The sequence below is a fragment of the Branchiostoma lanceolatum genome, chromosome 4 (genome assembly GCF_035083965.1).
Source record: "Branchiostoma lanceolatum isolate klBraLanc5 chromosome 4, klBraLanc5.hap2, whole genome shotgun sequence".
Lineage (NCBI taxonomy): Eukaryota > Metazoa > Chordata > Leptocardii > Amphioxiformes > Branchiostomatidae > Branchiostoma > Branchiostoma lanceolatum.
The window spans coordinates 7,049,678-7,066,998 of NC_089725.1; the positions used below are offsets into that span (position 1 = coordinate 7,049,678).

The following is a 17,321-nucleotide window of genomic DNA, read 5'->3' on the forward strand; positions in this document are numbered from 1 at the left end:
TACCAAAAATCATGACGATCCATCAACCCCTTCTTGAGTTATTCTCACTCAAAGAAACGAACTCAGTCCCTGCAGTTCTAAAAGAGATGATAGGGGGCCCAGACAACGACAATCATGACCACAGCAAGTCCAGAACCAGAACACAAGATATCAAGGAGGTTTTAACCTTGAAGATATCAAGTTTGACTGCAGTATTTTTGAAAACTGCTAGGATGCCCATTATTGAACATGACCTTCGTTTTCCCAACCTTAACCCACCTAACCAAATATCATGGCTATAAACTTCTTCGAATCGATGGTAGGCAAATGTAATGGTAGCTTCTGCCAGTCAATCGCCGAATGGTGAACCTGAATAACGAACTCACTATCCTCTCGACGCGGCGTTGTTTTTTGAGGTCTAAAACATTTTGATGCTGAGAAATCGTTAAGTTTGCTACGTTCTGAGACCCTTTTAGTTTGTTGAACGGGCAAATCTTCGATGCTACCGCTTACCGTCTATTTAGATTCACAAAAGGTGAGTATTAGCTGGGGCTTTGAAGTTTCGGAATTTCGGGTTGTAGCAAAATGTGAAGCAGCCATGTTGAATCCGAACTGGGGTCGTGGTGAGGTTGGAACGCTGTTTTTCAAACGAAGCATGACATTCAAAATGTTTTCTTTGCTGTAGGACCTGAATGGTGTTGTGCTGTCTAATTTTCTGTAAAAGTAGAGAGACAGCTAGTCAGGAAGATAACTGGGGTTTTCCGAATCTCGGGTCGTAGCAAAAATGTGAAGCAGCCATGTTGAAATTATCCGAACTGGGGTCGGGACGAGGTTGGAACGTTGTTTTTCAAACGAAACATGACATTCAAAATGTTTTCTTTACTGTAGGAGTTGAACGGTTTTGTGCTGTCTTACTTTCTGTAACTAGAGGCACAGCGATTCAGGAAGATAACTGGGGTTTTCCGAATCTTGGGTTATAGCAAAAATGTGAAGCAGCCATGTAACTTGAATCCGAACTGGGGTCGGCACGAGGTTGGAATGCCGTTTTTCAAGCATGGCATTCAGAATGTTTTCTTTACTGTAGGAGTTGAACGGTGTTAAGTTGTTTTACTTCCTGTAACAATAGAGACCCAGAGAGTCAGGAGATAACTGAGGCAGCAAGATAGCTTTAACTTTGTAATCTAAAAATTGAAATTCAGTCGCTTTGTAAATTTTCTAGTTTTACAGAGGCTTTTCGTTGACGTCATAAATTATTGTGATTTGAATCCCCCGTGGACTATGGTGGATAATTGGATTATGATAATTATAGCAGCAGCATGTTCAGGCGTACGCTCTCAAGAGTCTAATCCAAAACGCCGCAATTGACGTCAAAATATGAAAGGCCTTTGTGGAATTACAACGCCCCCCTCCCTCATTATAATTTGGGTTTACGGAAAAAGCTGGGCTGTAAAAGTAGGCCCATAGGCCAGGCAACCTGGCCAGGCTACCAGGATAGCCCTTTTTGGGCCACGAAAGGGTTTTTGTTTCTAATTTGGAATATCCTTGAGGAAAAACTGGATCAATGGTAACCCAATCATCAATTGCATGTGTTGGCCAGGGTTGGATGGTCTGCTAACTTTACAGGCATAAAAGAAGTAAAGTAATGCAAGTGAAACTCAAACGGAATGATTGAGGGAAAGCGTAATGCTTTTTCGTTAGCTATTGAGCAATGCGGCTTCGTAACTTTTGAAAAGTTTAACATGACATTGGTACATGTGTATTGTTTATCATTATGTTGTATGATTTACATGTACAATACATTGCACATGTTAGATGGAAAAAAAGGGATGTTATTATTAGGTACCATACAATTTTATGCTTGTTACATCAGAAAAGATCTTAGAAAAATGACTTTCAATATAGAAAATCTGTCCTCCTTTATGAATGCAGTGAAGTTGTGGCCAACAAGCGAACCTGCACAAGCTGACACTATGGAGGAACAAGACCGCTACTGTAAGTCAGTCAGTCATGACTTGGTTTTGCTCTTGGGCCATGTTAATACAATTATATGGATGACACCCTCTGAGAATCCCAAAACAATTAATTGGTTTTGCTCTTGGGCCATGTTAATACAATTATATGGATGACACCCTCTGAGAATCCCAAAACTGGTGCGAGCGAGCGAAAAATAAAAGGTTTTGGAGAAAAAAGTTAGATTCTTCATTTTTGTTTTTTCATGTCTTCTTCTTTGAGTTTGACTTAGGAATTGACATATTCTATGACATCAATATCCAATTTTTTGTTGTTGCAATTTTGCAGCTGCTTTGTACGATTTACAGTATGGTTGAAAACATTGTTTGGAAACATCGACAAAAATAGATGCGCACATGAATGTCATCCATATGATCAAAACAACATGGCCTTACTGTTACATCATGCAACATGACTTTGGCCACTTCACAATGAAACCACATCAGACTCTAACTCAGGCCACACACCAGTTTGATTTCTTGGTTCATGGATTTGCCTGCTCCATTTTTTTGATTTGAAAAAAAAAATGTTTGAAGTTAAAGCCACACCAATTTTACTAGTTGGTTCTCATATTTTGTGACAGATTTGTCGGGTCTGTGTATTTACTGAAACACACAAAATACACCAAAATACACATTAAGATGGGTGAAATCTACCGAAATACAGTATGATTTGATACTCCAATATCAGCTACGCTGCCTCGAGAGTCAGTGTAATGTATTGTAGCATTTGACAATAAATAAATAAGTATGATTTGATTGATTACTAAACATCACAGTTTGCTATATTTCGGCATAAGATAATGTATTTATACTGTATTTCGGTAGATTTCACCCATCTTCATGTGTATTTAGAAGGTGTATTTCATGCATTTCGTGCATGTGACTACCCGGACTGGATTTGTCCTATTAATACAGTCAAACCTGTATTAGCGGTCACCTTTGCATAGCGGCCACCTGCCCATAGTGGTCACTTTTTGTCGGTCCCTTGGATTTTTCCCATTGACATAAGTATTAAGAATTAGGCTATAGCGGCCACCTGTCCAAAGCGGTCGCGGCCAGACGATTTTCAGTCCCGCGAGTACAGTAACACTGTCGGTAACGGTCAAGGCGCGCCGGTAGAAGCCGCATCGCCACCGCACGCCGGGTTCAAAATCTTCATTTTTTTTCACGCAGTTATCAAATTTATGTGGACTCAACTGGATAGGATGATAATCAAGAAAACCAGAATGTTTTATCTTTGTTAGAAAATCCATGGTTTGACGCGAAGTTGACAGTATAATTTTCTTCACATGGCTTGCGTTTGTACATCGTAGCAAAATTGACCATTTCTGTGCATTTCGACTGGACAAATATTACGGCAGCTTTTTGGAAAATACAACTCGCACATGTAGCTGATGTGGTAAGTTCGGAAAATGTTTGGATGCCGGCCCAATATCCGTTTTCCCCGGTGCTAAAAGTCAAAACGTGTTTCGCGTAATTTTCAAAATGGCGCTAATAGTCAGCAGCAAAAAGGTCAACGGAAGACACCGCTGTTTTGGAGGTATAATGCGCTAAATTTATTTTACTGCAAAGTACCACTGAGGATAATTACTTTACCAAAAGCTTCAAAAGAAATATCAATAACATTAATATGATGTAAAATTTGGGCTATTGAAATTTTCTGAAAAGAAAAAAGCCATCAAAAGAGCGACCTTCTTCTGAGTACCCTATTAGCATAATAGTAGAAGCTGATAATGACAAGCGGGAAGGGAAACAACAACAGACTAAGGAAAACTATCGCCACGATTTTATGTTTCAAAACGGTCGAAAACGAACAGTAAGTGGCAACTGAGCAACATGTACATGTATTTTGTTCTTAACTAACTAGGTGGCATTTTGCTGCGAAGGACTTTGTTTCATATGATTAAAACTCGTTGTTGACGCGTGTGCCTGCAGCGAAGCAGTCGCGAAGGATCAAGAGTAGAGTATGGCGATGCTGGTCTGTACAGACATGAAGCCCGAGCAAGCCATGGATTTTGGAGTTGGCAGATGCAATAATTCTTTTTTCAAGCCCATAATAGAAGTAAAAGAACAACAATCGACTTTCTAAAATGTGACTTACCTATGCAATGTTTACATGTGTACTGTACGGTGAATAAATGTATCTCAGTGGGTACTGAAAATATGTGTCACTCGTGGTCAATTAATCGACATTTTCTCCATAGCGGCCACCTGTCCTTAGCGGCCAGTTTTGGCCAGTCCCTTGAGTGACCGCTATAGACAGGTTTGACTGTATACATTTTCTGTACATTATCTAGGGTGTGACTTCTGTGGCACATATGAAGATGACGTCGTGTGTCCAAACCTGGGACCCATCCAGGCCATGCAAGACTCGGAGGTCCAGTCTCGCGCTCGAGCCTCACTCCCCAAAGGGCTAGCCATTCAGAACACATCAGGTCAGTCATCACATGTTTTTGTGCCCGCGCAGTTAGGTACAGGTCCAAAATACCTGAACTCTGGTGTACTGGTACTGTACCGGTACTAATCAGTTCAAGCCTGAATAGGATAACAGGCAAGGGGATGGCAACTTTGAGAAATAAAATCACCATGAAATTACCATGGTAGTGCACTAAAGACTCCTGTAGCACAGAATAAACTTTAACAAGGCCTGAGTCAAACATTATGTTTTTATCAGTTCAACCATGCTTTTGTCTTTATTGAAAATCAACCATTATTTGAACATTAGTAGTTTACATGTAGGTACAGGTTCAGGTCCGGACCTGTACCTAAAGCCATGTACCTGCACCTGTACCTGTACCTAAAATTTGTTTAGGTACACAGCTCTATGCGCATGTATTTGTCCTGTCACATTCACCCAGGGCTGTCTCCAGCTTTTAATTTTTTTTCGTCCCAATCATTGTTTGGGAGCCAATGTGTTGCATTTTCTTTGTTAAATTCGTCATTTTGAGCTTATGAGGATACTTTGTCATCAATTTCATCATTTTCATGTCATGAAGTTAAGATTTTGTGATGGACAAGGTAAACAAATTTTCTGAATTTCCGTCCCGGGTCGGAGGGACGGGTCCTGGAGACAGCCCCATGTTCATCGTACCTTAGGTTTAACTTTAAGGGGGATTTGACCAGGGGCTAGGCCTCTATCTTATGAACTGCAGGTTACATATAGGGCCTTGCATTCCTGATTTCATGTGTAATTTCTGGCCTGCAACATTCATGCAAGGAAATGAAGGAATTATTATACAAGTCCTGTATCTTTGATCAATGTTTGTTATTTCTTACTTGTGATCTTTAGTCTTCTGAAATGAAAGCTGATGGTGCAAATTGTATAAAAATATATTAGTGAAAATGTGTAGATTGTATAGACATTTTAGTTAATGAAAATATGCTCCCTTTGTGCTTTCAATGTTTGTAAAGATGTATATGTCACTCATAAGGCAGTACATGTACATGTATCTCTTTTAGTTGCTTCATTGATTAAGGGATGATCTGGATTTTTCTTCTATCCTCAGATGGCCAAGAGGGTGTATTTGCCAGAGTACCCATGAGTGCCAGGATGCAGTTTGGACCACTGGAGGCCCAAAGAGTACATACTGCCCCACAAGGAAAAGAGCTCTTTCCACTAAAGGTTAAAAGCTATTGACTTTCAAATATCAAGATATTTTTCTACCACCATTATAAGCACTGGTAGAAAACTGTCTTTGCTGTGTATGTATTATGCCTCTTCACCTCTGTGTACGGAGGTATCGTTTTTGGTGTGTCTGTCTCGGTGTTTCCACAGTTATTTCCATATGCTATATACCTGGTATACATGTCTCACCAAATATTGACAGGATGTGAAGGGCAAACCTTCAGAGTTGTGGGAGGAGTGACAGGAAGCAGAGTTCATAGGTGGTAGGTGTATTACCAAAATAGCTTCCATCATGATCTAATTATATGGTCATGTGGCCACCCATTTTAAGCACTAAAAACTGCTTGTTCCCTCTCTGTCTCCCAATGGGCTCTATGGATTAACAATTTCATGGTAGCTCTGCATGTCAATCAGTTTTCATGCTGTCCCAGTGTCTGGTAGGACTAAAAAAAACATCAGTGACACTGTCACACAGTCACCTGTGTCTGTAATTACCAGGGAAACAGGGGGTCCTCTGTGCGTGCAGCTGAAAAAGATGGCGTCCAATTTCCTTGTTATTTTAGTATCATGCGTCCAATTGACACATGGACACATGCCTAGCTAAAAGCCTGAAGCTTTTTTTAAAGCTCTAATGTTTTACAGTATTACAGTATCTTTTTTGTTCTACGGATGAAACTTAAGACAAAGTCTCTCTCCCTCAGGTATTCAGCCCAGATGGCAGTCACCTGTACCTTGATACCACAGACGAGGAAGCCTGCAACTGGATGAAGTTTGTGCGTCCAGCCACACAGGACACGGAACAGAACCTTGTGGCGTACCAGAAAGGAACCGACGTGTTCTTTCTCACACAAAAGGTACAATCTGCTGCTGATGTGGCTTAGTGTTACTGTAAATGCAGAAATGTTCGCGGTGGTTTTATGTTCACAGTTTTTGCGTGCACCGTTTCACCGCAAACTTACATGTAAAACCACCGTGAACATTTTTGTCCAAGACTGTAGCAGTATGTGACTATAGCGCTGCTGCAAGCTTAAAACCACCGCGAACACTCTTGACTATTAGCACGAAATAAAAGCCACGGGAAATTCAATGCATTTACAGTATTTCCTTGCTTGATTTCTATTGGTAGTTCATTTTTACTTCACCCCCCCCCCCCATGGGTTCCTGTCTTTGTGTCAGCGTTTCTGCCATGCAGTTTCTGAATGTTCAGGTTCTGCTATCTGTTAGCCTTGTATGGGACAGTATAACTGTCATTGAAACTATAATATCGAGTACAGTGTGGTCAAAGACAATATGATTTTTTTTGTGAAGCCTGATGAAATTATCTTATTGTAGGGCCTCAGTCTCTATCACAAATTTCAAGTGACTATGGTCATCATTTCTGTATCTTGAATAAATTCAGTGACCCTTGTACTAAAGCCAGTGTTAATTGTCTGTGCTAGCAGGGTTAAAATGCGATCCAAGCAGGACAGATGTTTGTACATCCGGACACAAAACTTGCTCAGATAATACACAAGAGGTGTTTTTATTATATAAACAGTGAATATTGATAGAAAATAACTAAAGGTCCTTATTTCACAGACTATAAGACTTTTGCCTGAAAAATGTTATGCCATCTCAGCTTTCTTATCATACAAAGGTGACATACAATGTAGAAGGAAGCTATATTGTAGGATTTTGATATTGATACTGAGAACTGTCCCCGTTTTTAGGACATCCCTGTGGGTGGAGAGTTGCAGGTGTGGTATGCTCCCAGTTATGCCAAGAAGATGGGGCAGCACCTGCTGACACCTGGAGGGCGCCTGCCTCAGGGTGAGTCATCACAGTTCTCTGCTGATATATACATGTATATAGAATACGTTGGCCACACGGGGTATTCCCTATCATCTGAGGTACCAGCCAGACCGCGGGTGATCCGACCCGCGGGAGGGTTGGTACCGAGGGTGATGCGGAATACACCGTGTTATATTTTATCTATGTCTAACCAACCCAAAAAGAACACACCTTGCAATGCAAAATTGGTGAGAAAAGTTGGTGTCCTCGAACAAAAAATTACAACAATGGCACATTCCAAGGACTGAATCCAGTATTCAAACTTTCGATAGCGGCACTCTCGGCGCACTCGAAATGCATTCTAAATATTCTATGGAAGCCTGTGTGATAACCCAAAGTTATCACCCTGTCTAGAACACCCGTATCAAACGTTTTTGCGGCCCAGCTAAGACATATGGTGTTTTATTGTGTTGTATTTGGCATTGTAGATATATAGAAGAACATTTGATTTCATTGTCATTACCTCCATGAAAAATGGAGGTACTGTTTTGGGTGTGTCTGTGTGCCTGTTTTTGTTTCCGCATTTTTGTGGTCAGCATAATTCAGGAAGCTCTGGGTTTTGTGGGTATTATAAATTGAACTTACTACATATACTACAAATATTACGTATATGTATTTCATTATTTACAGTGTTTCGTGATGTTGATATATTTGGTTCACCCAGGTGTACAGTAAAGCAATGTACAGCACTTAATTTACTGTCAAATGTGTCAATTCAAAGACCACATGTATGTTTTTCCCTTCTTTATAGGTGGGCCGTCCCTGGTGGTTACCCAAGACAAAGAGGGTGATCCAGCACCAGTGCAACCTAGGGCTGACAAGCACAGCACAACATCCATAGTTAGTAAGAGAGGAGAACGAGAAGTCATCTCAAACAAGATGGACACATCTTTAGGACAATCAAAGTCACCTGAATCTGATTTCCAGCAAACAGAGAAGGTAACTCGTTGGAATGTACAGGAAAACGTCATCAAAAGGGTAAAAGCAGACCCACTAACTGGTCCAAGGGTAAAACAGGGTAAAGGAAAAGGTCAAAGCAAAACTCACAGAAAGAAGGGATCGACCGAGCCTCGCAGTAGAAGTGTCAACAAAGCAAAAGAGGTGAATGCCAACAAGACGAGAGAGAAGACCCAGACTCCGATCCTTTGTGCAGGATGTGCCAACGTGTTCGAGAATGAAGATGTTCTAAAAGAACATATTGAGAAAGAGCATCCTGATGAGGTAGAACCGGGAAGAAAGAGGCCCAAGAGGTCTTCTGTCAAGTGCCATTTCTGCCAGGTCTGTCAAGACAGCTTTGCCAAGAACAGCGAGCTGCTATTTCATAGTAGTACCTGCCACGCAGAAGACCTGAACCGCGCAGGACCTTCCCATTGGCAGGTTGAAGAACAGGACGAAGTCGACGAATGGAACGTCAACGAGGAAAGCGACAGCAACGACAAACCTGTAGCCAGCACAAAGAGAAGGAAACTAAATGGAGCAGCCAAAAAGAAGAGGAAGAAGAAGAAGAGAACAAAAAAGGAGTTTCAACAGTTACTGGAAAACTCTGAACAAATGTGGTGCGCTCACTGCGATGTGACGTTCAACTCTCCTAGTGCGTTCAACCAACACCGTAGAATCGTCCATGGGTTTCTGACGGGCACGGAGACGAAGTTCCAAGCAAAAGTCACCACTTTTGATTGTCAACAATGCAGTGCCCCATTCTGCTCTCCGTTGAGGCTGAAAAAGCATGCGTTATCCCTCCACGAGTCAAACGAGACGGCTTACAAGTGCGACACCTGTCCGAGTGAGTTTTCACTTCCTAAAGATCTTCACAGTCACCTAAAACAGGAAGGAAGTGAATGTAAGGTACATTGTCAGGATTGTGACCAAAGCTTTGCCAGCCTGGCTACAGCCCGGGTACACCAGCAGCAGAAGCACGGTGTCCTAAAGTGTCATCCTTGTGGTCAAGAATTTGCAAATGCAGCTGCTCTATCTAAGCATGTTTGTGGCCGTGTACAAAACCAAGTCAAGGAAGAAGACATGCCTTCCAGACACCAGACAGCTAAATCTACCAACTCTCCAACTCCAAGGCGGAAAGATTGGGATCCTGCTCTGAGATGGTGCAAATACTGTGACCTACCATTTCAAGCTACAGACGCATCAAAGAAACACATGCTTAAGTATCACAACATTGGTTTGGGTAGTGGAGCATCATCAGTTGTCCTAGAATACTGCAGTCTCTGTAACGCTCCCTTCACGTTCAGGAAAACACTCCGGTCCCATCTACAAGAAGTGCACAAGGTGTATCCAGACCTTGCCTTGCAAGTGAACTCCGCCATTTCCCCGGTCCACGAATGCGAGACGTGTTGCAAGAAGTTCCAAGGGCCAGCACAGCTGCAAGACCATCTTGAAGAAAGAATGGGAGAGTGCACGATGAGTTGCCAACATTGTGGAGAGTCCTTTGACAATCTTCCTTCTCTTCGTCTGCATGACTACAACAAACACTCCATGGTGGAATGTAAACTTTGCCATGAGAGTTTCATAAACGTGAACTCTCTAGGAAGGCATATGAAAAAGGTCCACGAAAAGAGCGAAGATGGAAGGTCAGATTATCCAGACTGGTGCCAGTACTGCGATATGAGCTTTGCAGAGAAGAAAAGCTTCAGCAAGCATATGAAAGCATGTCATGGGGTGGGTTTGAGTGGACCTGAAAGTCCTAAGCTGCAGCATTGCAATCTATGTGATGCACCATTTACCAACACGAAACCCAAATCCATGCTGAAGCATGTACAAGACGTCCACGGAGTATACATGGACGATGTGAAGTTGATTCCTGCTGATGTCCCTAAAACGCACAAGTGTCCGACATGTCTGACCGTGCTTCAAGGCCCACACCAACTTCAGGCCCATCTTGTCGACAGAAACGGTCAGTGTAGGATGACGTGTAAGGAATGTCCGGAAACGTTCGACAGTCTGCCGTTGTTGCGGTCGCACGAGGACAAGAGGCATCGTTCCGTCAAGTGTATGTTGTGCGAGGCCACGTTTAGGAATGCGACCGGGCTCAAGGGCCACATGAAGAGAATGCACAACCCTGATGGCAGAGCTGTACTGGGCTTCAACCAGCAGCGATGGTGTCCCTACTGTGATCAAACATTTATCTACACCGGCAGCTTTACCAAGCATATGAAAGACTTTCATTATCCCCCTGGGGATTCATCCTCAAAGGAGCCAGCAGGAGAGTCAGAGGCTCTGCCACACTGTGAAGTCTGCGATGCTCCATTCACTTCTCATAAGCTCCTTACAAAACACATACATGAAGCACACAGGCTGCCTGCCTTTACAAAAGGTGACACGACAGAAGGTCTTACACAGACGCATCAGTGCGAGACATGCTGCGAGACGTTTCGCTGCGCCAAACATCTGGATGACCACTTGCGTAGCAGTCAGGGCAAGTGCCGAGCGACCTGTTCATTGTGTAATGAAGCCTTTCCCAGACTCTCCAGTCTTCGTGTACATCAGGCGGAAGAATGCAGTAAGAAACGCAACGTGGAACCAAAGGGAAAACAAAGCGATACCTTATCTAAAGACTCTCCCTTTACAGACCCTGATTCCATTGTCCTGGCCACGCTAGAACAGCAATGGTGTAGTTACTGTGACTTGATACTGTCTGGGGAGAGCGCTTTGTCCAAGCACGTGACAGAGTGGCACGAGGAAGAATCTGTGCCCGAAGCAGACTTAGTTTACTGTAGGACGTGTAATTCTCCATTCACGGGTGAAGAAAAACTTTTGGCACATTGTCAGAAGCTGCATAAGATAAGCCACGCGTCCGTAGCTGACTTGGCAAACCGTGCGCCTTCACCTGTACAATGTGGATCCTGTCCGAAGGGTTTTAGCTCCGTACAAGGCATGGAAGAGCATCTAATGGCCAGGAATCAGGCATGCAGCGTAGACTGCAAAACATGTGGGATGCGATTTCACAGCATCCTGAGGCTTCGGTGGCATGAGTACAGAACGCACGCAAACAGTGAAGAGGGGCTACAACCGGAGAAGGGTGGACTTGTGTGTGATATATGTAGCTCGTTCTTCAACACAGCTGACAGCCTAGCCGACCATCTTAGCAGCCATGCTGGTCAGGAGGTGTACCAATGTACAGTGTGTGGCAAAGCGCAGAGGAGTATAGAAGAGTTGATAAGCCATCTTGAAGAAGTACACTCTGCACAGAAGCACAGATGCCCAATATGCACTGTAGTGTGTCAGTCGGCTAGTCAACTGCGTTCTCATATAAAGCAGTGCAAAAAGTCCGCAGCCAAGAACTTCTTCAGCTGTGAGCTGTGCAAGGTCAGGTTCATGGGTAAGTCCGCCCTGAGGAATCATCAAGCTCTGCAGCATTCTGGTCCAGGAGAGTGGTTGGGCTGTCCACACTGCGAGTATCGCACACAGGACGGCAACTATCAGCTATGGAAGCATTTTGCGGAGCACGACCTTCTAAATGAGCTGTGTGAAGAACCCAAGGATGACGTAAGATCAAGGAGTGTTACATGTACTCTATGTGAAACTGGGATACCAGAAAAGGGGCTTGGCTACCATCTGAAGAAACATCAGAAAGTTGAGTACAAGTTCAAGTGCAGGCTTTGCCCAAGAGAGTTTTTCACAGACGAGCAGTTGCGTCAACACACAGACAAACACATCCATCAAGGTGGGGTAATAACTTGCCCCATTTGTGATTGTCCAATCTGGAAGTCAAGGGTCTTGAGCAAACATCTTAAGAAAGTTCACCAGCGATCTCTTTACCAATGTCCTGTGTGCCAAAAAGAGATGATCTACCGCAAAAGCTACGAAGATCACCTCGCAACTCATAAGGGTGACATAGTGCTGGAAGCGAGGCTCGAGATTCTGACCAGGGAATGCGAAATTTGTGGGAGGCGTTTTCCTGGGCAGAGGCAGATGGAACGGCACAGAGATCAAGTTCACATGAACGTTAGGAAGTTCAAGTGCGACGTCTGCGGCAAAGACTTCAAGCGAAAGGCAGAGCTAATCATTCACATGTCCGTCCACACTGGTGTTTACTCACATCTCTGCATGTACTGCGGCAAGGCCTTTAAAGTTCAAGCCTGCCTTAAACAGCACATCACAATCCATTTGAATATCAAAAAGCATGTGTGCCACTTGTGTGGGAAAGCATTTAATCAGAAATGCAACCTGAGGAAGCATCAGGAAAGCCACAACGCTAGTAAAGAGTTTCAGTGTGATGCCTGTGGGAAGACGTTCCAGCACAGCGACACCCTGCGCATGCACATGCGGCTAACTCACTTGGACGAGGGAAAGTCCTGCAGGTACTGTGGGAAGAAGTTCATTCGCGAGTCCGTCCTTAAGGTTCACGAGGACGCCGTCCACAATGGCATCCGAAATAAGATGTGCGGGGTCTGCGGACACGTCATGACTTACAACCACTCGCTACGAAGACACTTTCGCCGGGCGCATCCGGATCTCTTCGACGAGTACTTCCCAGCAAGTGCGACTGGGAAAGGAAACCCTGAAGAAAAGGTGGGTGACAGTCTAAGCAGCAATGCCGGTGGGAGTAAGCTTGCAAGACAGGGAAGGAAAAGAGGGCCAAAAGACCGTTTCACAACACTAGAGCCCACACCTAGTCAGCCCCTCACAATGTCTACTGGGGATAGGTCAAGAAGCCAGAAGGGTGAGGAAGAAGAAATACTCAGTGCCATTGAAACAGTGGTGGCAGACAGTGGTGACAGGAACAAAGACAGCCACACTACTTTCATCATCATTAATGATCAGAACACTGCTGAAGAGAATGTTGCCAGCTCAGCACAGGTGGTAGAGGACCAAGCCACGATGACCACAGTAACTACCTTAGACCATTGGGTGCCAAGACAGTTTCAGGGAAATGCAGGAGCGTCGTCCTGTGAAATTATAATGCCTGCTGCAGAGACAGTCAGATACCAGCCTGAATAGTCAGGGTATTCTATAGTGCTGGGTACCTAAACTCTGGACCTGGACCGGACTTGTAAAAACGTTAAGGTTCAAGTAAAATACACCTAAATGTCAGGAACCATGTCTGGTCTTGCAAAAAAGTATCTCTTGCTTCTCCTTTTTGTTCTAAACCATCTTAAACCTTCCTTAGATCATGAAATTTGCATAGGAAAAAGACGAAAACATTGCTATTTTTGTGGTGATGGCTTATAGTCCAGACCTGAACCTGAATCCCTGGACTTGGATGCGGACCTGAACCTGAACATGAGTTTAGTTATGTAGCACTCATATTCTACGTGTACCTCACAGCAGTAAGAATTATGTTACAATGGTACATGTCATTGTGTATAATATGGAAGGAACCATAATTCTCTTGTCACTCTTCATTATTTGTGTGTTCAAAAACAAGAGAAAACATAATCGGAATACATTTGGTGCGTAGAAAGATGCAGGTACAATAAGGATAAGCTTTTGTATACAGTTATTGTTAGAGAGAGTTAGGCGAAGTCTAGCTATATGGTAGTCTCCACAACTTGCTGTGTCATAAGTATTTTGTGATATGATTAAACACTGTAAAAAATGTTGTAGCTTAGGGACATGGGACACACCAGGCCAGAAAATCTTATTGTTTGAGAATTGCATGCATTACAAAAACAATATTAAATATCATTTTCTTTTACTTGCTTTTGACTGATGTATTATGAGTGTTTCTCATTAATTATGTAAGTAAGGTCGTCCTTTGCAGAAATCATATCAGTTGATCATCTTCTCCACCCAAATAACAGAAGTTTATTTCAGCATTGTATAATCAATTATGCAAATGAGGTCCTCATTAGCATACTTTGTATTCAACGATGTTCACCTTCACATAACTTCCAAATGCAACAAGAATGAAATTACCATTTACCAGTATTGAAATATGATAGTTTGTCATTAATCATGCAAATTAGGTCATCATTTGCATATTTTGTATCTATCAACATTCCTCTCTTCCTCAAATGCCACATGATTGGACGGTCCTATCATGGAACACAACAGGTTTATGAAATTTCAATCAAGTATGCAAATTATAATCTTATTTGCATAATTACCATTTAATCATACCAATCACGTATACCAAACTTCATGATGATTCGTCTACTCCATGTTGTGTTATAGTATTTTCTCATTAATTGATATCTAGCAATATTTCTCTCTTTCTCAATTACATATGTCTATGTCACATGTTTGAGAGTCCAATCACGTATAATCTTTTCTCATTAACTATGTAAATTAATTTCGGATGTGCATAATTAGTATCTGATTATGTAAGTCATCACTCAAGCTATCTACACACCAAAGATCATGACCATCCGTCATCCCCTTCTTGAGTTATTCTCTTTCAAAGTCTGAAGCAAAACCTGGTCCTGCAGTTCCAAAAAGTGGCTAGGGGGGCCAGGCTTACACCTCTCAGCCTCAAGACTTATCCACCACTCAAATATCACGACCATCACCATGGCATGTCCAGAACACGAGAAATCAAAACAGGAATTTCCACTGCAGTACCGTAAGAAGCCGCGAGGAGGTCCAAAATCTAATCATTTCCAGGTCTCATCAAGACCTATCCAGATACCAAATACTAAGTATAAAGACAATCCACCCAGGCCTTTATATCGAGTTTTCTGTTCATCAACACACACGCTACCGAAAATATAACCTTCTTGGCGAAGGTAAGAAAAGAAAACAGCTGAATGTGGTTTGCCAATTGGACACGGCCGGCCGACTCTCCTTGCATACTATTCACTCTATTTGGCCAATTTTTCCAACGATCGACGGAGTCTAGTAGAGGCTATATTATATAACTAGGTAGGTATAGCCTGAGTGTCATCCTGTTTCAGTTCCAGACTCTACCTTCACCAAACAAGGTAGAGTCTGGAACTTAAACAGGATGATACTCAGGCTAGGTAGGTAGGGATTCTCGCCTTTAGAGTGCTCCAACAAGGACATAAAAACTGAAATGCATCATGCACTCGTAATTTCAATATCATATTGTAATCATACAGAAATCCATTTTCCAAGCACATGTAACAACCAAGCAGTAACGGAGTCCGTTACAGTGTTTATTACACATTCTCACGTCAACTAGCAAAGCCCTCATCTTTTAACATAGTTTGAAATTATTACTGCTTTGAATTTAAGAGTCAGATGAAAGATCGACAATTTTATGTCCCTTACCAGCGGCCGACCAAGAAATAAGGTTATAATATATAGAGTCGGCAGTTTTTTTGATGGTCAGGTGTTTTCCAAAACGTCACTTACGGACAGATATAGAGCAAAATTTGTAACTCATGAGAAAAAATATCAGCCCCTCTAAAACAGAACATGGTTAGTAACTTTTTCTCCGCCTGTTTAACGCCGTGTGAGCATATATTTACACTACACGTTAGGGTCCACTTGAGTCTTATTCCTTTCCTATTCCCTTCCTTCACTCGGGGTTTACGAGGGGTGATCAATAAGTCCTCGGCCTCACCCAGAAATAAAGTGCACAGCTCAAATTTTGGGAAATAATTATGTAGTATGAAGTCTTTTATGTATGTCTACCAAGTTTCAAATCGTTATGATCATTACTTTGCAAACGGCACTCAGTAACATTAGGTGAGGTAGAAGGATACAAACATGGACAATTGAGCTGCGACCTGAGGTGTGCTGGCCAACTTGCTCTGCTGAAAGTCGGATACCCACTTCTTTTTAGCTGAAATAAGAAGGGAATCTTCATCAAACATTTTGACAATGCCTTCGGAGATTTTATGCCAATTCTTGGCCTGATGAACTCGACTCACACATCTCTCATCAGAGTTCAACATTGTTTTTCTCATCACTTACCTACTAGTTTTCAAATGGACGTCGACTAAAAAATATTGACCACAATAATTTGAAGTTTGGTGGATATTGCTAAAACATGTCATACTACATAATTATGCCCCGAAATTTGAGATGTGGACCTTATTTCTGGGTGAGGCCGTGGACTTATTGATCACCCCTCGTATTCGGTGGTTATAGAAAGCGACCATGCCCGTATGACACCGTATAGACCTCAGGACCAGTCATTGACCCTAGGCTATGTTATTCATGAATGAGACCTCAAATCCCACTTGGTTCCGATAACCACCTGTAAAACTACATCGCTACATTCATTCGGTGGTCGTAGGAGCCGAGCAGGTCTTACTTCAGAAACCTCGGGTCGGGACAACTTGCAATCCAATCATATAAACATGATCTGATCTCTAACAAAAAGTAAGGGGCATGTCTAAAACAGCCCTAACTATAGATCTAAAGGATTAGTAACGTTAATGTTAACGTTACTGTTTACAACGAGAGAGAAAAATTTTAGTAGAAATTGACAAATGTGGTGAATATTTTGCAGAATTAAAAAAGTTAGCCGGGCGCAGAGTTACAGGTTTGCAAAAGCGGAAACAAAGTGTGTCGCCTGACTGAAAATCGCGCCCTTGGCGACCCATTCAAATGACCCAAATAAACGACCAATTAGCCCCTTGCTGTGCCGACACAGCCTAATAAGTTGTCACCTAACTTTAATTATGCATAATTAGTCAGGAATACACAAGAATGTTTACGTAGAAAGGACAAATCCCGCAATCTTACGATTTATTCATGATTTTTCATCGGACGTGATTTCTCGAGGGAACGACTGAGGGTTTGCTTATGTTGCCAAGTGACGTCACTCCCCTGGTCTACAAATAAAGTCAGCACTGGTGGGACAAGACCCTCAACGTCTCAGATTTCCGTATCCTAATTAGTTTCTTACGTGTAGACTAAGATTAAAACTAACCTCAAAAGCAAACAAATATATTATATAAAGCTTGATATCAAATTTATGTCAAGTTGTTATTGCTTTTTGTACATTTAAC

At 42.5% G+C, this 17,321-nt stretch overlaps 1 protein-coding gene across 1 annotated transcript; it reads left to right on the forward strand.

Moving 5' to 3' along the window:
- The first annotated feature begins 367 nt into the window (after positions 1-367).
- Positions 368-14,095, forward strand: LOC136432377 (zinc finger protein 208-like). The gene is made up of 7 exons (XM_066423619.1): positions 368-514; positions 1,909-1,971; positions 4,289-4,426; positions 5,498-5,613; positions 6,318-6,470; positions 7,326-7,425; positions 8,198-14,095. Exons 2-7 carry the CDS (start codon positions 1,950-1,952, stop codon positions 13,396-13,398), a joined length of 5,730 nt encoding a protein of 1,909 aa, XP_066279716.1. The 5' UTR covers positions 368-514; positions 1,909-1,949; the 3' UTR covers positions 13,399-14,095.
- The last annotated feature ends 3,226 nt before the right edge of the window (positions 14,096-17,321 follow it).